The following is a 24,070-nucleotide window of genomic DNA, read 5'->3' as shown; positions in this document are numbered from 1 at the left end:
ATTAATCACCTTTGTTCCCTTAAGCTTGTTTATTTGTTACAAGGATGTGAGACTTAAAATCTGCATGTACCAATACCTTACAACCATTAACTAATTAAAATAATAATGAAAAAAAACTGATAATCTCATCATATTCTGCTTCAAAAATCTTTTTTAGATGATTGATCTTCTCTGATTTTGAAACGAAAATATTATATTATCTAATAAATTATCATAATTTTGTTACATGTACTAGATTGTTAAATGAGGTAAAATTACTTGGTAAATTTTTATAGTTTTTAGCAAGATTTAATTACTAAAAATATATAATCCCACTAGAATATCAACAAATTAATGTTCATAGAGCTTGTTAAGTTATTTAGTACCAAATGACATAATTTAATTAATTTTCCCACTTTTTCACCGTTGAAAAAGGGTTCGTTGTTGTTTCAAAGTTCCAAGAAATTAATGGCACCTTCCTTTCTCTCTTCTCACCATTTTTATCCCTTGCAAGTTTCTCTTTTCTAGGGTTTTCTCTGTATGTCACACCCCCTCCGCCGTTTCACTTGAATTCTCCAAGAAACCAAGTTTGGATCTTTTCTGATTCAACCTTTGCTTGAATCCCTTCCGACAATTTCTTTCCCTGATTTTCAATCCACCATGGCTGATCGTTACAACTATTTCTTCACCAACAGTACTGGATGGATCAACCTAAGCCCTGTTCACCATTTAACCTCTCCTCCCACACAATCATACTCTTACAACCTCAACTTCTACCCCACTAACGTTAACCGGAATCCCATGTTTCATGAATCCTCGGCACCCTCTTCCCCGCCGCTGAAAGAAGCTTTTCCACTCCTCAGCTTCAGCCCTGTAAAGGATCACCATCAAGAATCATCTGCAATGGAGATGGACAAAGAAGCAGACGAAGATGATGAAGATGAAGCTGTGAAAAATGGAACTTTGGATTTAGGGTTGTCGATTCCTGACAGTACTTTGTCTGATTATGATTTGATTTCAAAGGTCCCTTCTTCCTCCATCGACACATTAAATATTAATAACAGTAGCATCGATAAAGAAGAAGTTACCGTCGTCGTTAACAGTGATGGATATGGGGTGAACCCACTCAACAAAGGTCAGTATTGGATTCCAACTCCTGCCCAGATTTTGATTGGCCCTACTCAGTTTTCTTGCCCTCTTTGCTTCAAGACTTTTAACAGATACAATAACATGCAGGTATGCATACGTACGTGTTCGTGTGACAATATATATTTTATATGGTTAAAGTTCTAAACTTTCTTGATTTTTAATTACCCTGTAGCTATAATCTGTATTTTTATAAGCTTGTGGGATCAATTTAATCCATTTGTGATGGTATTCTAGTCATTAAAAACCAAATGTTTTTGCTTTTTCTTTGTGTCTTTTTTGTGGTTCTTTTGATTTTTTTTCTTTTCAGAAAACGAGAAAAAAAACCCAATCTATATGTCTGCACGCATATTTTATAGTGTAATTTCAACCTTTCATTTTTCAATTTTGATTTTTTAGCTGGGCCTAATATGATGAACGAATGGAATAATTTCATAGGATCTTTAGAGTTTTCAATGTTTCATCTTTTTTTTATTTTATAAATATTGATATTTGAAATTTTGAATACATATTTTAAGAAATATTTCGGTTTTTTTTTTTTAATTCTTTTGCCATCCTTTAATTTGATTCTTGAGTTGAGAGGGTCTTTGGGATCTGTATAATCCACCTGGTCCAACTGAAAACAGGTCAGTCACCCTCTTTAATTGATTGAACGACACAAGCATAATGCCTTTTGTCCTTGAAGTTTGTAATTTGGTTCGGATTATTTTTTCATTAAAATTCAGGAAAAAGATAAAGTTGCACAGAACCTTAATGCTGCAAAAACTGTCTATTTCTTACACTAATTTTCTGTATGATCCATCAAGATTCAAAAGGGACTTTTCACTGAGGAAAACATGACAAAACCAGACATAGTATTACCCTCTTCGCAAATCAGAAGCTCACGCCACCAGAAAACTGTACCATTTTTGAAATGTTCTCTACCACTTAGCTTTCGATTTATCTCCTTTAGATAAGGAAAGAACAAAACTTTATGTAATCTTTAGATCAAGAAATTGGGAAATGGGAACTTTCCGGCTGTAGGATCCTTTTAATCCAGGGTCCCTACTCAGCATTCCTAACATACCTTAAAATATTTATTTGGATTTTTTTATGCATTCTCAAGCAAAATTTTATAGCAGAGATTTCTTGAATTGGAAACTTCTCGTGTATATATTACAAATTCAAAAACAAAAGGGAAGTCTCAAATCTTGAATCCCCGCCTTAGAAAAAGTTAATAAATCGTTAATTCGAAGGTAATATATTATTGATTCTCTTTTTTCTGATTTGTTCCGATTTTTATACTTGTCCTTAATCCGTCGTGCTTCCCACAATTACTCCACCCCGATAAGAAAACTAGACTGATCTGGTAAATCATACCAACAACTTATTGCTAGCTAGATTAATTCATCCACTCCTAACTTTGATTTCGAAGAGGATCGACAATTGCTTAAAATTTTACGAGTGATTTTTTTAATAATAAGATTTATGTTTCGACCACCTTAATTTTTCACAAACTGGATTTTCTCCTTTTTCTTCGATAGATGCATGTGTGGGGGCATGGATCTCAATACAGAAAAGGACCAGAATCATTAAGAGGCACGCAGCCAACAGCGATGCTAAAACTCCCTTGCTACTGCTGCACGGCTGGTTGCAGAAACAACATAGACCACCCAAGATCGAAGCCCCTCAAAGATTTCAGGACCCTTCAGACACACTACAAAAGAAAGCACGGAATCAAGCCATTCATGTGCAGAAAATGTGGGAAAGCTTTTGCTGTGAGAGGGGATTGGAGAACCCATGAAAAGAACTGCGGGAAACTGTGGTATTGCACTTGTGGATCAGATTTCAAGCACAAAAGGTCTCTGAAAGATCACATAAAAGCCTTTGGAAATGACCATGCAGCTTATGGGATCGATTGCTTTGAAGAAGATGATGAACCAGCTTCTGAGATCGAGCAAGCTAATGAATCTTTTCAGTGAAAATTTGGAAACGGAGCAGCAATATTTAGGTTTGAATCTTACTGAGCAGAAGAAATTAGCGTATATTAAGGAAAGATGTTTTCTTTCTTCCTTAGCTGTCTAGCTTTATTGCATCTGTTCTTGTATCGAATAACATTGTTAATTTTGGAGGTTCGTGAAATGGTAGTTGGGAATTTCTTTAAAAAAAATTATTTTAATGAAATCAAGAAATTGAAATGAATAATCGAAGAGAAATAGTTTATTTTATAAAGTTACTATTTTTGAAAGGAGGCAGTCATACAAAATCATATAATTTTGTAGTTTTTTTTTATTTTAAGTGTAAGTAACATTTTCTCAAATTTGATTTAAAACTTTAATATTATATTTTTTATTTATAAAATGCATTTCAAATTTTGATATTGTTAATGTGGAATTCGTGTACTTTATTTTATCATACGGATGCATTTCACTGATCATAATTTAGTAAAATTAAAGGTCCAAAATATAATTTTTTTTAATTAGAAAAATCATTTGACAGTAATTTAGAAGAATCGGGAATTTGGTCAAATTGTTAAGATTAAAAAGAAAAATTAATGTTTAACATGATGATATTAATTATGTCATTAATGTCATACTCTATAAAAAAACTGTTAATTTTTTAAAAAAGAAATAATAAATCCGTTCAAGTAATTTCATAAAAATTTTATTAAGCATGTTTCTTGTGTTATGGTATCACAAATATTTATCTATGAGATGAGTTAACCCTACGGATATTCACAATAAAAAATAATAATCTTAGCATAAAAAGTAGAGTAGTTTCTTGTGAGACGGTCTCACGAATCTTTATCTGTGAGACGAGTCAACATTACCTATATTCACAATAAAAAGTAACACTCTTAGCATAAAAAGTAATATTTTTTCATGAATGATTCAAATAAGATATTTATCTGACAAAATACGCCCCGTGAGACCGTCTCACACAAGTTTTTGTCTAAAAAGTAATACTTTTCATGGATGACCCAAATAAGAGATCAGTCACAAAATACGACACGTGAGATCGTCTCACACAATTTTTTGCAATTTTATTTGTATAATTTTAGGGAAAAAACTTGATAATTATAATTTCATAATTATTCTTTTGCATGATTTAATTTTATTAATGATACATCAGAAATTCCATTTCAATTTTTTTTGACTTGTACATCATAAAGAAAAATAAAAAAAAATTACTCTTCATAAATTTTTTTAATTAGGTTTAGTCTGATATATTTTTTCCTAGCACAAATCTTTACTACTATGATATCATACAGTTCCTCAAAAAAATCCCAATATTGAGAATTACCAGTATATGAAATTATGAATCAAATCACTTTTACAATATGAAAAAAAAATTGAAAAATGGGAAGGAAAAAAGGGGGAGTTGGTGAAAATCCCCAATCAAACTATTTTTTTGGGTTCACTCTCTACCCACAAAATTGTGGTACTATGTTATACAAAATATAGTACACTTCATGTAGAAATGTGGTACTAAAAAAATACCTAAAGACTGAACACAAAAAAAAAAACGACGACCTGACTACTTAAGGCCAATTTCGGAAGGAAAAAAGAGAGGAGGGGGCAATAGAGATTGAAGTTTGAAACTGGTTGTGATTTGACAAGGAGACAGAGGTGGCGAATGATGAGTCAAAAAGGACCTCTGATATGTCTTGTCAATCGCATAATTCCTTGCAGTTTGGCCATCTATCCTTTTTGTACTCTCTACCATCCCCAATATTACGATTTTTATATGTTAAAAATCTACTGATTTATACATGATTTTAGAAGTTTATCTAAAATATATATAAGAATACTATAATATATTAAAATTTTATAAAATTATTTTAATTATAAATATTTTAACATATTTATTATATTTTCAAGTATAAAGAATTATCATGTTTATTTTTTTTGTTTGACATGTTGTGAAAAACAAAATCGATATATTTTTACACAAAAATTTATTTAAAATGAATGAAATTATTTTAAATTTGATTATTTATTGATATTGAAAATTATTGTTAAGGATTTTAAAAAATATTAATTATTTAAATAAACATGTTGAATTAAATTTTAATTGCAATATATTTGATACCGGCTTGTTTATTATCTTTCGTGAAATGAATATGTAAAAAATATTATATTGAGAGAAAAAAATATTTTTAGTAAATAAAAGTTATTCAAGTTCAATTATTAGTTCAAATAAATTAAAAAAATCACAATAATAAATTACAAAATCCATAAAATTCTATAAAAAAGTTTACAAATGTCAATAAAAGTCATTCAAAATAAATCTACAAGATTCTGTAAAAAAAATTTTAAAAAATGTGATATTCTATAAAATCAACTCCACAAAAGTCTGCTATTTAAAAAAAATCGATAAACTTCTGTAACGAATATATCCCCTTAAGTTAGTCATTATTTGATTAGCGTTTTATCGATTTATCAAAATTTATAGTTGATATTAATGATGTAACATAAATTTTTTAAATTGTTGAAGGGAGTGTAATGCAATTTTTATTTAAAAAAATTTAAAGTTTAAAATATCTATTTAAATTTCAGAGGAGAAAAATAGTACATTATCGATATTTTAAGTGGATTTTGCGGAAAAAACTCGAAATTGAAATAAAGATAAAGCCCAATCAATACAAGCCAAAGCCTATTTCTTCAGGCTTGGGCTTCCCGAGCAAAGTCTACTGTACAACATCCGGAAGCACAGATTGTACCAAAAATGTAATCGGGGAGAAAAACCACGTGGCGACCAATAACTGGCACAGATTTGGGGGCTCACATTTACCGCAAAACAGGAAACAACTCCTCTGGTTTTTATGCGCACTAACTAGAACTTTCACTTACTAAATATGAATAAATTTATTTTTGTGTAGCAGGCGGCTGGATTTACAATCAATCTTCTGCGAGAACGGAGGTGAATCAGCTGTTGATTTCGCACTTTTGCGCGCTTTGTTTTTGGTATTCTTTCTGATCCGATTATTTTATTTTTTAGCTGTTGTGCGGAATTTTTTTGGATTAATTCTGTTTAGACTTTGTTTGATGGTTTATAATGATGGATTTGGTTTCGTTTTCGAGACCCATTTCTTGGATTTTTCTTCTGTTTCGATTTAGTCTTCCTAGGGTTTGTGACATGATTCATATTGCTGGTGTGGGGGGGTTCGAGCTTCTTGGTTTTTAATTTTGGTGTTTGTATTATGCATAAGAAAATGAATTTTTAATTTGTGTGCATATGGGGGACGTACCAAGAATGTGTGGTGATTGGCTGTAACTGATATGTATATTTGATGTTGAATTCGGTTGGTGAGTAAGGCGGCCTTTCCAAGTTATTCAGTTGTGTACAAAGTGGGAGATTCTTTCAAGCTATTAATGTGGCGAAAGATTGTTTGTGCTTGATCATCAGCGTCTTTTTATGTGATAATCATATGAATAATAATTGCATTTAGGATCTCATGTATGCGAATGGTTCTCATAGTTAATGTGAAATGATGATCGCAAATGATGGCGAAACTGAGTATAATGGAATTTGTGATTCTCGAGTTTCATATTTCTAAGGGTCGTTTTAAATATGAGAAGCCTGGACTTCAGATTCTCTGTTTATTTCTTGATGATCAGAATGGAAGGATTTTGACTTTCAAATCTTGTTTCTAAATCCTCTTTGCTTGGATTATTCATTTGACTGGAATTAATTATGTATTCTGTTGTTAGTACACGTTGCAGTAGAGAGACTGTAGTTACCCTACAGGTCAGAGATGAGGGTTTTGTGAAGAATTTGACAAACAAATTATTAACTTCTTTTAGATCCAAATTATGTAGTGAGGGGTTCTTCTTTTATTGGGATCACATTTGGTGTTTTTAGTCTGAGAATGGTGCAACATTACTCTATAAGCATATAAATCTAGATGATTTTATGGGTAACTTTTAGGAGTGTCCAATGACCAGTAACTCCCTGACTGCCATGTTATTGGGTAGAAAAAGTCCTTGAATTTCCTGTATATGAGGTGTAAATTTTTCTTTGCTGAAAGTATTGTATCCTGCATTTGTATTGTTGTAATGTAATTGGATCTCCCCAAGTCAAGTATAGTTGTAACCCTCTTTCTCGGTGACTGGGAAACAAAAAAACTGTAGAAATGTAGCTCAGAGGGTGATTTATTGTTTATGGTAACAAAACTTGGCCCGTGACAAGCACCCCTTGGAAAGATTTATACTAAGATCAGTGTTTTCTTCACCAAATTTGTATTTTAAGTTGCGTGATAAGGCTAGAGAAGTAACAATGCTCGATGACTTACCATGTCATTTCTATTGACTAGCCACTATTCGTTCTAGGAGCATAAGACAGACAGAAACAGGATGGTTAGAGCCTATTCTCAAGAACACACTTACAAGCACCCATGGGAGCGAGTAACTGCTGCATCATGGCGCAAATTTGCAGATCCTGAGAACAAGCATACCCTATCTCACATCCTTGAAGTCGACACATTGAATCACAAGCTTGAACCTAGCACTGGAAAACTTTACACGACTCGAGCTCTCACAATTCATGCTCCGGGACCATGGTTTGTTCGTAAAATAATTGGCCAAGACATCTGCCATTGTGTTGAATCAACCGTAGTTGATGGAAAAGCTCGGTCTATGCAACTTGCCACACGTAACATTAGTCTCCAAAAGTTCGTCGAAGTGGAGGAAAAGATAAGATATGACCCTCACCCTGAGAATCCAAACGGATGGACGATATGCAGGCAAGAAACTAGCATACGCATAAAACCCTTGTCGGCATTGGCTTCGATGGCAGAGAAAGTAGAGCAAAAATGTGTGGAGAAGTTTCAGCAAAACAGTGCCAAGGGTAGAGAAGTTATGGAAAGGATGTGCATGTATCTTGAAGCTGAATCCAGTGGAATGTCCGTCTGATTTTTGGTTCTTTTTTAACTTGGACTCTTCCAATTTTATTGTCAGGTCTGAGTAAGCCAGGATTTTACAAATTTACAGAAGACTGCAACAGAATGGTTCTTCCCTTTTAGACTTGGTCATCTTTTTGTACTAATAGGATTATATAACGCATCGATTAACTTTGCCAATACTTGTGTTTCATGATGGCGTACAAGTAAGTGTTAAAATGACGAATAATGGTCGATTCGATGCTAACTCTAAGGTAGTATCTCCGGGGTAACATCGAATGGACGGACGAATAATTCAAACTAATTTGAAAGTCTATTAAGAGTTTCTTACCTTCTCTTAAAAGTGGAATCAAATTGCAGATTTCGTGTCCTGGGATCGTTAAGAGGCAATTGTTGTTTTAGTTTTCAGAAAAATTATATTTTTGGTCTTATAATTGCACGTTTTTGCTTTTGGTTTTGTTAAAAATGAATTTACATTTTTAGTTCCATAAATTGCATTTTTTTTCAATTTTTGTCGTGTTAACGGTGTGTTTGCACTCTTAAATCTTATAATTTGTATTTTTTTTCATTTTTGGTCATGTTAACGATAAATTTGAATAAAAAATATGATAGACTGCAATAAAAAAAAACAAAGATCAAAATGAAAAAAATATAAATTATATAATTAAAAATGTAAATTCATCTTTAACAGGATAAAAAAAACATGCACGTTATTGGACCAGAAATACTAATGCACCATTATGTACCAACCACTATTACATTTGTTTTACATTTTCTAAATATTTCTATTTTACATGCGATGCAATGTTGGATTTGTGATGCATCACATACGTTACAATATCAAAAACGTTTAGTCGTTTTATGGGTTCTTACTATATTTTCAGATTTAATATATTATGTTAAAGTAAAATATAAAAGTTAATATGTTGAAGGTGCTATAAATAATAAGAGAAAATAGATAAATAGATCAAATTTATAAAAATCAATACTCTGTTGTAATTTTCAATTAACTCAATCACCTTGTTTATAAGGAAAATAGCAAAATAAAAATATTTAAGGATATTATTTTGATAAAAAAAATCTAACTAAATAAGAATAATCATCTACTATAAAGAAATTATATATAACATTCATACTTAGATGATTATTTGCACAACAAATGATTCGTTAAAATCACAAATTGACAAGATAGATGCTTGTGAAATTCATCGAGACTCAAGTTTTATCTCGTTAAAACGTTGACACTAAAACCATATGAGAAAAAAATCGAGTGAAGAAAAAGATTGCATCAACCTATACTTTTTTTGGATGTCTCTCAATAATAGATGCACCTCGTTAAAACCATACTATTTTCCTAGTGGGACAAAATCCTACTGAGGGAAAAGAGTACATCTCTTGCTATTTGATAAATGTCTCATTAAAATTTTGTTTTGAAAAATCACGTGGGAAAAATAGTACAAGTTTGACTGCTCCCTTTGTTATAAGCATCACTTGAAATTATTAAGTCTCTGCATTTTGATCTTTTACATTGGTTCGTCAAAATTGATGTAGTGATAAATTTATAAGAAAATTGATCTCATTATTTTTAGTTGTTGCTAATTTCCTTATGTAAATCAGTTATGTCACTACTGCATTTTGTGAGATACGATGATATATAAATTGCGGCTTAAATGTGATACTCAAAACCAAATCCTCATCTTCATCTTCAAGTTACGAAAATGATATTGTGGGCATCAAATGGTCGAATAATCACAAATGGATGTGATGAATATATATATAATTTAAATATGTTTTTTGTGTATTATAACTCATGAACATATATAGTCCTTCTAGAAAAAGTTCAATCAATAATTAGACATAAATTGTATTTTTCAAGTATTTCATTGCAAATTTATATTTCAAAATACTTTATCATTTTAGTAAACGCCTCAAGAGTACTATGTCATGATAATCTTAATCAGTATAATGACATGTTGCTCTATTGAAAGGATAGATTTAAATGTTGATTCTAATTTCATTTGACACTTCAACTCTACGGGGATTTTTCTATATATATCACCGTCAAGTTAACTCACCCATAACAACTGAAAATATTTTCTTATGACTGACTTTGAGTTAGAAACTTTGAGCTAAAGTTAGCTCATATTGCCACATCCCAGTTGTCAATCATTTTTTATTGACAATCTCTATGAAAGTTCTAGATACTCATTATTTTGAACAATAGCAAAAAACACATTGAGAGCAAAATAGTCATCGATAATTATATCATTTCGATCCTAAAATTTATGAGATAACAAATAATATTTTGGAATCTCATCTTATAATATGCTTGTAATTCTTCAGAAATTACATAATCTAGTTTGGATTCATTGCAATAATTAGTTGATCATGATTCTAACATCTTTACATTAACTTGCAAGTAAAATAAAATATGATTGTGCGGGGCATCAATTTATTTCAAAACAATCAGCATATATTATTTTTGATTTTTTTTATATTTGTTCATTTTTTTAAAGGGGTTATTTGTTTTTTCACACGAGTTGTATAATTTGTTCAACTTGAAAACAAATGAGCGTAAACAATGTAAGTGATCTTATACACAAGATCAGAGAATGTACTGTTGATAAGTAAATTTTGAATTCATTGTTTACTTTATATTACTTGGGAATTGAATAAATAAAATAACAATACATTCTCAATAATATTCCTGTAGCTTCTCTATTTTCCTCCCCTTAATGTTGGAAACATTGCGTTATAAAAATAAAAAATGAGAAATTGTATCATAAAAATCTGATTGTCATTAATTCAAAATACGATCATAAATTCAAAGTATTTCTAACATATTTTCAATTTTTTTAAGAAATTCACTATAGTGCATTCGTTACACAACCAATATCTTTCAACACAAACTTTTTCTCCAAATCAATATCAAATTTGATACTTCATCATAATCAGTTGGTATAATATTTACAATATATGCTGCAAGTCATACATTTAAATTTATTTTTTAAAATTTAAATATGAAGTAAACGCGTAATCAAATATAAAGTCTTTTAAATTTATTTTTTAGAATTCAAATTTAAATTTGAGTAGACTACATTTAAGAGTTTATATTTGTTATATCATTTCGTGTTGGTTATAGTTTTGAGTTTTGTGTTTTTTTATATATCTATTTATCACTATTATCTGTCATATTAAATAAAATATAATTTATTTTATATAATATTATATTTTTCAACTTTTTAAAAGAATGTCGTTGTGAATTTTGATATATTGACGGTCATAAATTATTATTATTATAAATATTTTATAATATGCTCTAAAAAATAATTTAAATTTTAATTAAATAAATTTATTTATCTAATAAATGAAAAAATTGAATTTGACATAGATATTTATTGTTTAAAATTTTGATAAATAAAATAATATATTATTTTTTAGATATATATTTTTTATTTTTTATTAGTAACAGTTTTAATCAACTAAAATAAATAAGTTAATTTATAAGAAAAAACTTTTATTCTCATTTAAACGTTATCTCAAATTATATAAATATTTTTGATATAGTAATATTAAAAAATTAAATATTTATTAAATTATATCAATAATTTTAATAAATTTTAAACGTTAATTAGTATAAATTTTAATAGTTAATTATATAAACATGTAAAATACTAAAAAATAAATAATCGCCAAAATTCTTGAAAAAATGGCGGCCAACGGGTTCTTAGCTTTCCATTAAGGTCACTTAGGCTCACCCAGAACCAACCAAACAGTCCCTTGTTATCTCTCTGTAATCAAAAAATAATAATTAAAAAAAAAAGATAATTTTACATACGAAATCAGAGTTCCTGACGGACCTTTTCAACTCGTCCTCTTCAGCTGCGCTACTGCTCTGTTGGCTTGTGATTTTTTTAAATCATCTATCAATAATATTGAAGATCGTGCTGTATTGGGTTTGTTAGTGTTTTACATCAACTCTTTTTTTAGTATTTTATTTTATCTTTTTTGTGTAGATATCTGCGTTGTTTCGTGGACTGTTTTTCTTAGGTTATCGCTGTTTCTTGCTATTTTCCCGACGTTTTGTAGCTTACCAGGTATATGGGTTGTCAAAAAGATTGGATTTTGGCCTTTTGGGTTTCTATTTAGAGTAGTTTAATTCGGTGACCGGATTTTGTTAGAGAGAATTATTATTCAAGAATCCATATTTACTCTTTATTATTCTTTGTTTACTGCTGCAAGATTCGATGTATGGTTATTTATGAATAAAAATGGATGGAACTTCGAGTGTTTTTATGTCCGGAAAAAAGAGAGCGTCGTGGTTATCTTTTGTATTTGGATACTGATGGACAATGGTGGGTGTTTTCTATATAAACCCGCAGCATTTTTCTCTTTAGACTCAAGGGCATTCATATTCAGAGATATGGTCATTCTGGTGTTAGGTTATGGTCACTTGAACCCTAGAGAAATAGAGCTGACGACAACCTAAAAAAAAAAAGAAAATCCTTGTGGAAATGATGTGGAAAATATAACTGCCACAGCAATTGTATTTATGTGGTATTCTAATTGTGTGGTGGAAGATGAATATTAAGTAGGATTCCAAACTCGTGATGATTGGATCAGTTTACAGTATGTTCAGGATGGGCAGTTCAGCATCACTATTTTTGCGTTAAAATTGACCAAATAGGGAAACGATTTTTCTTGGTTGATTTGATATGACGTCGAATGCAGACCGGAATCCCTATCATTACAAACATAGGGGGTTAAGGAACACAGGTTTATCCCGCCAAATGTTTATCGAGTATTTCCTGCTTTTTAAGAAACATGTAAAATTTCTGTGTTGCGTAAAATATGCATGATTCCCTTTTTCCTTCTTTATCCCGCCAGATGTTTATTGAGTATTTCCCACATTTGTGAAACATGTAAAATTTCTGTATTACCTAAATATGCATGATTCCCTTTTCCTTCTTGCTACTTTTTTGGTTCTATTGTTGAGGACTTGGGGCCGGCTTGGGTAAAAAATTTCATAGTTTCAACTTTTCCATCTTTTGTGGTTAAATATTTTTTTTATCAAAACATCTTAACTTAGCTGATTTCAGGCTGTTAAATATTCAGTAGATGGGAAGTAAGAGTGGTGAGCGCACAGACATATCCCCTACTGATGTGGCTGGTTCTGAAACTACCGTTGAAATAAAGATCAAGACGTTGGATTCTCAAACTTTCACACTGCGAGTGGATAAATGTGTAATATATATTTCCCTTTCGCTCGGATCAAATTTGTACGCTTGTGCCTTTGCACCTATGTCCGTTTTTAGTTTATTCACGCACGTGTTTTATATGTGTGCTGCAATGTAAATTATCATAAAGCTGCTTTGAGTTGACCATGGATGAAATTACTTCTTTTTCTTCTACTGAAATCGCATTTATCATTTGAATAGTTATCAGCTTCATTGATTTCTGATGGCATTATCTTATATTATGCTGATGTGGATAATTTTCTCCTAGAAATTCGATTAAATGATTTAGAGGAATGATTGTGTACTTTGTCTCGTGGGGTGAGCGGCAAGCAATCGATGAGTTATTGAAATAAAATTTAGAGTTTGTAGTGCATTTTAGGTCTAAGAAAACAGACCGGCGTGTCATGTTTTTTCCGAATTGGAGCGAGTCTTGCAACTTGGGCGGTTAGGACCTGGATGAAAATGGTTTTTACTGTTTCTGTGCAGATAAGGAATCTGTGGTGGGATGGGAAGGCACAAGTTATTTCAACTTAATTTGATATCTTTAGCTGTTTGCTGAATATGTTGTAACGAGGCTCATGCATAAATATGCATTAGAAGGGACAGGGGTGAGCAAACCAAACCAAGTTTATCGGTTATACTAAATAGCAAACCAAACCATTAATAATTATAAACCAAATTTAGTGTTTCGGTTTGGTTCGGTTGAGTTTGGTTTGAATGATCAATTTCAAATTTTGATTCTTTTCCTAATGAAATATTTTTAAACATAATTTTAATTTCTGCATGAGCTATTATAGATAAACAAATGTCAATAAGTACATAGATATTAAAGTATTTAACAATATAATACATGCCCGTGACCTTATAAATTTAGCATAAAAAATATAAATCCTCAAAATGAATTACTATAGTTTCAAAAGAAACTCCATAATCGTTCATTATAACTATGTCCTGCATCAACATCTTTCTCTCAAAAAACAGTAAGGAAAAATATTAAATAGATATGAGAAAGAAGTAAAACCGGTATGGCAAATTAAATTTCTATAATCATAAAGACTATAATAAATTATGTTTTAAATAAAGTTTACTATACATTTTCTGTATTTACAAAGTCGGTTTGATTGATTTTAAACCAATCCCAACCGTGATTACTTAAAGACCGATCTAAACTGGTGGTTCGGATTGGTTCAGTTTCAGCTCACCCTTAAGTAGGGTCACCACGGTGATCTCATCATGCATGTTGTCACTGACTAGAAACTGAGAATTTGGTTTTACATAGTGATTTCAAATTATTCTTAGTTTCTTAATTTGTACACTGGTTGCAGGTTCCTGTTCCTGAACTTAAGGAACAGATAGCTTCTTTAACTGGTGTCCTGTCTGAGCAACAACGCCTTATATGCCGTGGCAAAGTTTTGAAGGACGATCAGCTTCTCTCTGCTTACCGTATCCTTTGAAGTTTTGATTTGTGAGTCTTTGCTTTGAGTTTGGGAAGGGCTCTTATTCTTTTTGACTGTTGATTTTTTTTCTATTGTTTGTTTATTTGTCTTTCGATTTATTTGAATGTGGAAGTTTCTTCGAAGTTTTATTCAATATACCTGGCATAACTGACTTGTATGAACTTTCATTTGCAAGGTTAGCTTAATTCTTGCAATGCTGAATTGCTGTTAATTAAGCAGGCTGTTTTCTGGTGGCTGATAGTGCTATCTTCCTTTAAATAAAATGCTTGATAAGTGAAATTGCACTCCAGTGTATGAGTAGGGATGGCAATGGGCCGGGGTGGGGGCGGGTTTGCCATCCCCATCCCCGCCCCCGATTTATATCCCTGCCCCCATCCCCGGCTTCATCCCCGATTCTACCCCATCCCCGTCCCCGCTTGAATTTTTTTTTGATTATGAAACTTTAAGTTTTTATTGAATTGACACAAAAACATTTTAATTTGACTTAAAAAGTATTGATACAAAAATTCAACGACATACATAAACTTACGTAACATTAATAATCCATAGTTCAATATTCTCAAAAAAAAAAAAAACCATAGTTCAATGGAAGAATGAGAATTGAGGGATTATGTTAGATATTTTTTTATTTTGTATATTTTTATTTTTGTTATTATTATTATTATCGGGGCAGGTTCGGGGATGGGGATATCATCCCCATACCCGCCCCCGAATCATTGCGGGGATTTTAAAAATCCCCGAAACCGAAACCGAAACCGAAACCGATAGCTCTCCCTCGAAACCGTCCCGTTTTGGGTTTTCCCCGCGGGGACCCGAACCCGCGGGGAAAATTGCCTTCCCTATGTATGAGGCAATGAAAAATTTGCATGAATTATTCTCAGGTAAAGAAAGACGAGAAAAGTTTTTGGGTTGCTGTTACATTGTGAAAATTGCTATGGCTTAGTTGAGTCTTTGACTCTTGTTGTTAATCTTTGGTTGGATCCATATTAACATATGAGAGAGGTTTGAACATTTGGGTAACAGTCAGGGTACATCATAATGATTCATTTCAAGGGAGTCAATGTGCAAGTCCTTTGAAAGAGCATGTATTCCTACTCAGGTTTTAAGGAAATAACTTCTGTAAACATCTGTTTTACGGATAGAATGTGAATACTATTAAGCTTAATAATTGACATTCATCTGTGAGTATCTGGTATCAGCGTCACTCCAAAATCGAGTTTTTTTCAATAGATGAAATCTAGTTTTAGATAAATGTTTATTTGGAAACATTTGTTGTTTAAGCTGATATATTTCTATTGCATTTTTATTATTATATGTAGAACCACGCGTAATCTTGACTGCAAGAGTTAATTTTGATACTTTAGAGAACATTGTATTCCCTTGTATCATCATTTTATGGCATAACATATTGATTTAGTCCACATTGTACATGCTTGAAAGCAAGACTAAATTGTTTGCATAAAAATACTAGCAATATTAGTTTCTTATATATACTTTTGGCCTAAACTGCATTGTTATTAAGATTTTATAATAATCTTAGTAATTCGACCTGGAGCAAGGGTCAACCTGTGTAGGACCGAGTGTTTACCGCTTTACCAAAAGCTATAGCTAGTAGTAATGTTGCAACTCAAATATTTTAAATCGCACAGCAGCTTAATTACCACGGTTCGATCGCTCTACCAAGCAGTAACAATTATTGCACCCAATAATCTCTTTCCCAATAATTGCACTCCTTGCAATCAATGAGAATCGAACCCGTGATCTTGGCTCTGATACCAATTGTAGGACCGAGTGCTTACCGTTTTACCAAAAGCTATAGCTGGTAGTAATGATGCAACTCAAATCTTTTAAACTGCACAGCAGCTCAAGCACCACGGTTCGATCGCTCTACCAAGCAGAGACAATTATTGCACCCAACAACCTGGTTTCCAATTCGGGCAAAATTCGGTTCGATCTGTTGGTCCGTGGTCCAATCAGTGGGTTGTAAATACAGATTTCTATTTCAAAACAAATTAGAAGTTTTATTTATCTTTTCATATAGTAGTTCAGGAACAATGTTCTTGGTAGGAGGAAAATTGTTAATAAAAAGAATGATTGAGTTAGAATTACATATTTTGCGTTTTTTCTATTAAGATGTGTTCATTATATTCATTTATACTAAACTATGAGTTCAGAGGTTGAGTTAGAATCTTAGAGGGTTTTTTCTTTATCATTTATCTTCTGCTTGAGTTCCTTAATGCATGAATCTTTAGATGTAGAAGATGGTCACACCCTGCACCTGGTAGTGAGACAACCAATTGCTCCATCTCCGGAGAGCTCATTTGATCATCCAGGTTTGGTATAGCATATATTTCATTCAATAGATTAATCATCAGACATCACATATGTAGTACAAGTTCCTCATTCTGAGAGAAAAAATGCTTCATGTATTGTGCTTGCATAGAATCCTTGTCCTTCTAGAATTATGGATTTTACAAGATCAGTTTAGTTAGTGTGAACGCACAATGGCGCATTTGGTTGGGAAGTGGGGACGCACCTTCTAAAAAGATGATAAAGGTGTTTCATTATTTCAATTTCCAATTATCATAATTCTTGGAACAAGATGTTAAAACCCTCGTCTCCCATAGGATTTAATTAGTGTTGGTTAGCATGACTAGATTATGATTATTTGAATTGATTTGAGAATATTGTTATTAAGATAATCAGTTGGATTTGTTTGAAATTGCTTTTCAGTTTTTGAATTAGAGTAATTTTGTTCAAACATACTTGTGCGCATTACGAATTGATTTTGTGTTCACGGAGGCATGAACTAACAAAGCAGAAACATAATATAACCTTGATTACTAAATATGGCTAAAATAATGAGAGAACCTTTTTATTCCTTGATATTTTAATCAATCAATAGTCATGTCGAATTAAGCTGCTTCAAACACCACAAACCAATGATCAAACAGCTTCTACATTGAGCTCGTTGTGAGTTCCAACCTGATAACTTGCTAAAGTGTGTCTCAGTATCAAGATGAATTTCATGTGCCACATTGATGATCCAATATTTCTTTACTGCTATAGGTCTTCTTACTTCCTTTCCTTACGTCCAGTTTTTCATTCTGTGTGCGCTATATCTAAAGGCTATTATCCAGTCACCTAAATATCAAGCCTCTCTCTCTTTTCAGCAACTGATCCAACGATAGGAATCGGGCATAATCCTGGTAATCAAGCAGGTTCTGGTGTGGTTGTTGGAACCTTCAACTTATCAGAGCAGGGAGATGGAACATTTCCTGATCTCAATCGGGTAAATATATGAATATTCACTAGATTATAAGAACTATAATTCTCTAATAGACATATATATTTCTGGTGGTCTGCTTTCTAGATCGTTTCAGCTGTTTTGAGTTCATTTGGAATCCCAAGGTCTGGAAATGGTGGCGAAGGAATTGATCTTAATGTAAGTGTGAATGCTTGACTATTAGCGCTATTTTCTCCTATTAGAGAGAGAGCTATGCTAGTTTTGATTCAATGCCATCTCTAATTGAGTGTTCTTTTGAGATAACACTCGAATTATTTTTTTCATGTTTCTCTTGGGCAGCTACTTCCTTCAGAGCGGTTTTCTACTGTGCCCAGTCATGGTGGCCTTAGAAATTCTAGCAGAATGCAGTCCGACCAATTAGGTGCTGCATCTGTACCAGTGGAAGCTATGCAGCCACCGGTAGCTCTTGAATTTAATTGTTCTTCTTGTGCACAGTCTAAATATTGATACTTTAAACAAACAAAGAAATATTGGGTTATGTTTTCCATAAATGAATGTGCAATCCCTTCCTTTCGCTGTATTAATCTTTGAATAAAATGACAATGTTTCTAGTTCATACTTTAATTGCAGATAATACCAGATTCATTGACTACTTTGTTACAGTACTTAAGTCATTTGCGGCAAGAATTTACTGCCAATGGTCTGGAACTATCCTTGATTAAAACTTGTATTTCTTCCATTTTGTTCCATCAACTTTTCTCGTCCTTGAGTGTTTTGAGTTTTTGACTTTCCAGCTGGTGGAAATACTGGTTTTTCTGAGTGTGATGAACAGGAATTAGATACTACTCTACATTCTAACGAGGCCAGAGGCCTACTTACACCAGAATCCTTGGCAGAGGTGATGACATCTACCAGACAACTGCTTGTTGGCCAAGCCACTGAATGCTTATCGGTATGTCAAACCTGGTAACTATGAATTTATAGATATAAATCAAAGAAGGGTTGTTTCTGTCTCCAGTGATCGTCAAATAGGACAAGCATAATACTCGTCTCGTGGTTAGAGATTTGTGCTTCCATAACTCTGTCTTCAACTGCAGCAACTTGCTGGACAACTGCAGTGTCAAGCAGTTGTTACTGATTCATTAGAGCGGTCAAGAATTCAATCTAATGCTATAAGAACGGGAGCTCTTTTCCAAAATTTAGGGTCTTTATTGCTTGAGCTTGGCAGGGCCATAATGACTCTGAGGATGGGTCAAACACCGGTATGCTGATATACTACCTGATTTGATTGAACGTTTACGTTTTGTAGTATTATAGCGCCTATCCAGTTTGGTAGCGTCATGAAAAGTTATTAATTTAAGCATTGCCCTCCACTAACGATGATTATTCATCCCATCCTCAGGCTGATGCAATGGTGAATTCTGGGCCCTCTGTTTTTGTATCCTCAACTGGGCCCAATCCTATCATGGTTCAGGTGGTATTTGTTTGAACAAGTGTTCCTCCCATTCTTGTGTTATAAGATTTGCTCACCCTATGCTTTATTTACCTACTACAGCCGCTGCCCTTCCAACCAGGAGTAAGTTTTGGTTCCATTCCGGTTGGTGCTGCTCAACAGGGCTCTGGATTAGCTGCAAGCTCTGGTGGTTCTGGATTTCTGCCTAGAAATATTGACATCAGAATACGAACAGGTGCTGTAGAAAACCCAGTCCAACGGAGTTTTTCTTGACCTCTGGAAATGCTTAATTTCAATGGCGTCACATATTTATAATTTTACATAAATTTTTTAAATCAGGTTCAGTATTTCCTCGAAGAGATACAACTGGGTCACAGCCTCATGGGCAAGGTGCTCCAGTCTCTTCTAATAGCGTAAATTCTGGTCCACAAGAGCCTGCAGGATTTGATTCAAATTCAATTAGCAGGGAGCCCCAAGTGCGGGCAATTCCTGTTAGAACTGTAATGGCTGCAGTTCCTGCTGCTGTTGGGCGTGGTTCTGATTCATCTCGTGGTTCAATAGGAATACTCTATCCAGTCTTGGCAAGAGTGCAGCAAGTAACTGGAGGAAATCAAAATGGTGAAATAGTTTCCCAAGCATTGGATCAACATCATGGTCCTGTTGGCAACACCCAACAACCTATATCTGTTTCTGCTCCACAACAGCGAAATGATGGAGTGACTGGGGGTAATGGTAAGCTTGCAATTATTTTTATTTCACTTGTTATTGCTGTGAGGTTGTCTATTTATGGATTTTGTTAAATTATGTCAGTAGATCATTTTAAACAAACTATGATTTTTTGCTAGGTACTTTTACCTGTGAATTAAATGATTTTTATATTGTTAGGTTATTTACTTTAGCACAACTTTTCAGGCATTAGTAATTCAGCTGCAGAAGTGATTACTGGTCAAGAATTCTCTGCTCAGATCCAGGGTGGATTTGAGCATCTGCTGAGGACCATGTTTCCCGGGGAGAATGTCAATCTCCTGAGTTCAGGTTTGATTCCAAGTCCTAGTGAACTAAGGCAGGACGTTGCACCAGCACCAGCACCAGCACCAGCACCAGCACCAGCACCAGCACCAGCTCCAGCTCCAGCTCCAGCTCCAGCCGTGAGTGAAGAAGGGATACGTTTATCAAATATACTTCATCAGTTAATGCCCATGATTACCGAGAACGTTGGAACTTCTTCTGTTCAAACACAGGTGACAGACATATCTACTCCAAGGGAATTGAATTTGAGATCCTTCTAGAGCCTAGACTCGAAAAGACTTTCCATGCTTTTCGTTTTCTTAACGAGATTGTGGTTTTACTTTATATGGCACTTGCAGGCTGATGCAAACCAGGATGAACAGGCCTCTTCCAGCCATGAACGTGCCTGCCCCCCTGAATCACCGCAAAGATCTAAACGACAAAAGGTATGATTGACTCACACTGAGGCACTTGTTTTCTAACACTTGTACCTCGTATGATGAATGTTCTTTAATGATATGATACAGAGGGAGTGACAACATAACTCATTCGATCGTGTCCAGATCCGGCCAGTGGGTGCTTTGATGAAGAAAGATGATGGATGTTGTATGACTAGTTTTAGATATGCAGGTAACCATTTGGCAGTTGGCTTATAGCCTTTGCTTGTTTATTATTCACATGGAAATATGGCGATGAATTTTCTTCTGTATTATTTTTTGTCCTTGGATTCTTTGTTTCTCGACCTGGTATTTTTATTATAACTAGGAAAGTGTATGTTCGACGCAAGATGAAAAAAGATAATATTTAAAGACATTTGAATAATATAATATTTAGGAATATTTATCTATCTAAACCAAAACACGAGATAAAACCATCACGATCATTTTCAGATATGTTCATTTATTTGTATGACATTTTCAATTTTTTTTTTTTTTTGCGTGTTTTTGATAGCATGACAACTTCATCAAATCGGAAGAAATAATTTTTTTTATTCATATACCAATCACAAAAAAAAAAAAAAACAATAAAATGAAATTAACATATGATGATGAACATTTTTTTGAAAAAATTATCATACTAATAAAATAAGACAGCTAAATTTTTTATTAAACTTAATATTTATTGATAATTTTGTTAAATTTTTAATATTATATATATATATATATATATATATATATATATAGGCGTAATTTGTATTTTCCTGTTTGTTTTTTAGAATTATGCATTATGGATAATCAATATTTTTACGAAAATAGATCTCTTGTAAATTAATATAGATAACTATTAATTTCATGTGACCGAAATTTTAAAATATTATAATTCAAATAAATGTGTAATAAAATATATAAAAATATCATATGTAAAAGTTTTTAATCTGTAATAAATTTTAATAAATGATTATTATAATTCATATTTATTTTGTAAGGATGATCTCATACATTGAATTAAAAATGATAAATTAGTCACTATTTTTAAATTTTATCGTTAGTTTATCTTTCTATGGATGTAATTGAAAATAAATCGAATTAATCAAATTATACCGCAAATAAACATTAGGAAAATTTACAAAAGTTCACTTAGAATCTACATTCTCTCGGCGTCCGATTTCATTTAAAAGGTTAATATTTTTTTTTAAAAAAAATAATTTAAAAGAAGTGTTATCATTAGGTGTAAATTTAGTAATTTGTAATGATTTGACCAAATATTATACTCACTTCCACCTCTCAAGTATTTTTAAAATTAAATATGAATTTATATTGATTTGTTTAACTAATTTAAAGATTCTCAAAAATCTGCATCTTAAATCTTAGTTATTATTTTTAATGTTCATTTGTTTGTGTATGTATATACAAAAACCCATGCAACATAATTATTTTTAATGTTCATATAAATGAATTGAAAAATTGAAAAATTGGGACGAGTAAATAGATGTATATAATAATTTCAAAATCATTGATTTAAGTAGAGTAGTCAAATACGTCAACTCATGATGTGACAGTCCGCCAAAAACCCGCCATATGGCGGGGCAGGGCGGGCTGGAAATACCCAACTCAAGGTGGGTTGCAGGTTACACAAAATTTTTTAAAAAAATAAAAAATCATTATAATTGATCAAAAAAATTTCATTTCATAAATAAATATTTATAACAAAATATTTATAAAATTTCTAATTATGGATTTCATACGTCTATAATTTATACAAAGGAATTAATGCAAAAAAAAAAAAAAATTCACAACTTTTATTAAAAAAAATACATAGATCACCCTAAATCCGTAATTTAATTTTTATTTATTTTCCTTCCAGGCTCTCGGGCCAACCCTAACCCGCCTAGACCCTCGACTACTGTGAGTTGGTCCATCTTTAAATGGGTTGAAAAATTTCAACACAACCTACTTGAATTGTGTGGCGGGAGCGGTCGACCCGACGAGCTCAACCCAAATTGAAGGCTCTAGATATAACTACTTTATATAAAAATGAGCCAAAGTTACATTGACATTAAGCTAATGTCATTTTATTTAAAATTAATGTTGCTGCATTTAAAAAGTCCCTAAAATAATTTTAAACATACTCCAAAAAGAAAAGGAAATACTGGTAAATATCACTCTAAGAATTGATAAAAACAATTGATGAGAGTTTTCAATTCTAATTTAAAATTTACGATTTAGGGTTTGAAAAGAATAAAAAAATTAAATAGTTTATTTTATTTTTACACAAATATTATTTTTAATGAAAATTTTCCAAAAAGAAAGTTTTCTCGAATAATTTGCAACAACATTTGAAATTTTCTATATTGTTTGACTTAATTTATTTAAGGTAAATTTCAAATTGAAACTTCATTAGCATAATACTAATTGACTCATATTCGAAATAAATTCAATATGAATGTTATTTCAAATCCATTCTTGAATCATATGTCCAAATCAAAATTTTCTTCCTACAAATTAAATCATTTCCTTGAACAATGTTAGATTGAGAATTTTTAATTTTTGGTGATAATAAACAACATCGATCTGTTTCAGAATTTAGATGTCATTTTAATATATTTACAGGTTTTGAGCTAGATATATTGAACTCAAGATGGTTCACAAAAAGTCTCTAGTTGAAATGGAAATTCTTCTAACAGTCTGGCTACTTATCATTGTAAGATCAAGCGGCATCAAGACTCAAACTAAATTGTCTTATAAAGATCAAGCTGCATTTTGGCCTCTATCTGGTATATTTGTGCTTCAAGTCATTCCATATTCATACCATCTAGACTTCTTAGAATATCAGTTAACCATAATGATTCACATTATCCGACATTTTCAATTGTCCAAGAATATCTCCTAATAAGACAATCACGCGCAAAAGTCGAGCTTCGAACCGAGCTTTCATTATCGAGCCATAAAATCCAACTATGGCTTACAAAATTTCGAACTAGAACTTGAAAGTTGAATGTGTAAAAATGGTTTGGTTGAAGCATTTTATCAAATACTTTGTATGCAATAGTTGGCATTTGAAAGACACATGAAATGCTTCAACTATGCCTACCAAAAAGTAGTAGCAAAAATAAATAAATATTCAAGAATTTTTTTATATAGATGTTCAGATATTAACAAGTCCTACATCACTCATTTCTTCCCTTGAAAGGATTCAATAGAATTGTCACGCCCCTAGGGATGG

At 32.2% G+C, this 24,070-nt stretch overlaps 3 protein-coding genes and 1 long non-coding RNA gene across 13 annotated transcripts; 3 read left to right on the top strand and 1 right to left on the bottom strand.

Annotated features, from left to right (window-relative positions):
• The first annotated feature begins 449 nt into the window (after window positions 1–449).
• On the top strand, window positions 450–3,252 carry LOC142541560 (zinc finger protein WIP2-like). Its single transcript, XM_075648069.1, has 2 exons — window positions 450–1,215; window positions 2,649–3,252. The coding sequence occupies exons 1-2, from the start codon at window positions 640–642 to the stop codon at window positions 3,084–3,086; spliced, it is 1,014 nt and encodes a 337-aa protein (XP_075504184.1). The 5' UTR covers window positions 450–639; the 3' UTR covers window positions 3,087–3,252.
• Window positions 3,253–5,864: 2,612 nt separating this feature from the next.
• On the top strand, window positions 5,865–8,198 carry LOC142543119 (uncharacterized). Of its 3 annotated transcripts, none has more exons than XM_075650169.1 (2): window positions 5,865–6,071; window positions 7,437–8,198. In XM_075650169.1, exon 2 carries the CDS (start codon window positions 7,461–7,463, stop codon window positions 8,016–8,018), a length of 558 nt encoding a protein of 185 aa, XP_075506284.1. In that variant the 5' UTR covers window positions 5,865–6,071; window positions 7,437–7,460; the 3' UTR covers window positions 8,019–8,198. The 3 variants fall into 3 exon arrangements, with proteins under 3 accessions (XP_075506284.1, XP_075506285.1, XP_075506286.1); XM_075650170.1 differs by having other exon boundaries at window positions 7,421–8,198; XM_075650171.1 differs by having other exon boundaries at window positions 5,869–6,027.
• LOC142543120 (uncharacterized) lies at window positions 5,986–7,413 on the bottom strand. Its single transcript, XR_012819660.1, has 2 exons — window positions 7,300–7,413; window positions 5,986–7,123 (listed from the first exon to the last, which is right to left on the bottom strand). It is a non-coding gene; the product is annotated as an uncharacterized LOC142543120 (long non-coding RNA).
• Window positions 8,199–11,804: 3,606 nt separating the features above from the next.
• LOC142543118 (ubiquitin-like domain-containing protein CIP73) lies at window positions 11,805–21,163 on the top strand. 8 transcript variants are annotated; one of them, XM_075650165.1, is made up of 16 exons: window positions 11,805–11,994; window positions 13,105–13,249; window positions 14,568–14,685; window positions 16,952–17,032; window positions 17,873–17,991; window positions 18,073–18,144; window positions 18,286–18,405; window positions 18,577–18,646; window positions 18,741–18,898; window positions 19,044–19,208; window positions 19,349–19,420; window positions 19,502–19,634; window positions 19,739–20,131; window positions 20,312–20,640; window positions 20,767–20,853; window positions 20,935–21,163. In XM_075650165.1, the coding sequence occupies exons 2-16, from the start codon at window positions 13,124–13,126 to the stop codon at window positions 20,941–20,943; spliced, it is 2,052 nt and encodes a 683-aa protein (XP_075506280.1). In that variant the 5' UTR covers window positions 11,805–11,994; window positions 13,105–13,123; the 3' UTR covers window positions 20,944–21,163. The 8 variants fall into 8 exon arrangements, with proteins under 8 accessions (XP_075506280.1, XP_075506276.1, XP_075506275.1 ...); XM_075650161.1 differs by having other exon boundaries at window positions 11,805–12,102; window positions 13,121–13,249; XM_075650160.1 differs by having other exon boundaries at window positions 11,805–12,102.
• The last annotated feature ends 2,907 nt before the right edge of the window (window positions 21,164–24,070 follow it).

Source organism: Primulina tabacum, chromosome 4 (genome assembly GCF_025594145.1).
Source record: "Primulina tabacum isolate GXHZ01 chromosome 4, ASM2559414v2, whole genome shotgun sequence".
Taxonomy (NCBI): Eukaryota; Viridiplantae; Streptophyta; class Magnoliopsida; order Lamiales; family Gesneriaceae; genus Primulina; species Primulina tabacum.
The sequence above is the reverse complement of the archived record's forward strand: the minus strand, read 5'-3'. Positions and strand labels throughout refer to the sequence as shown.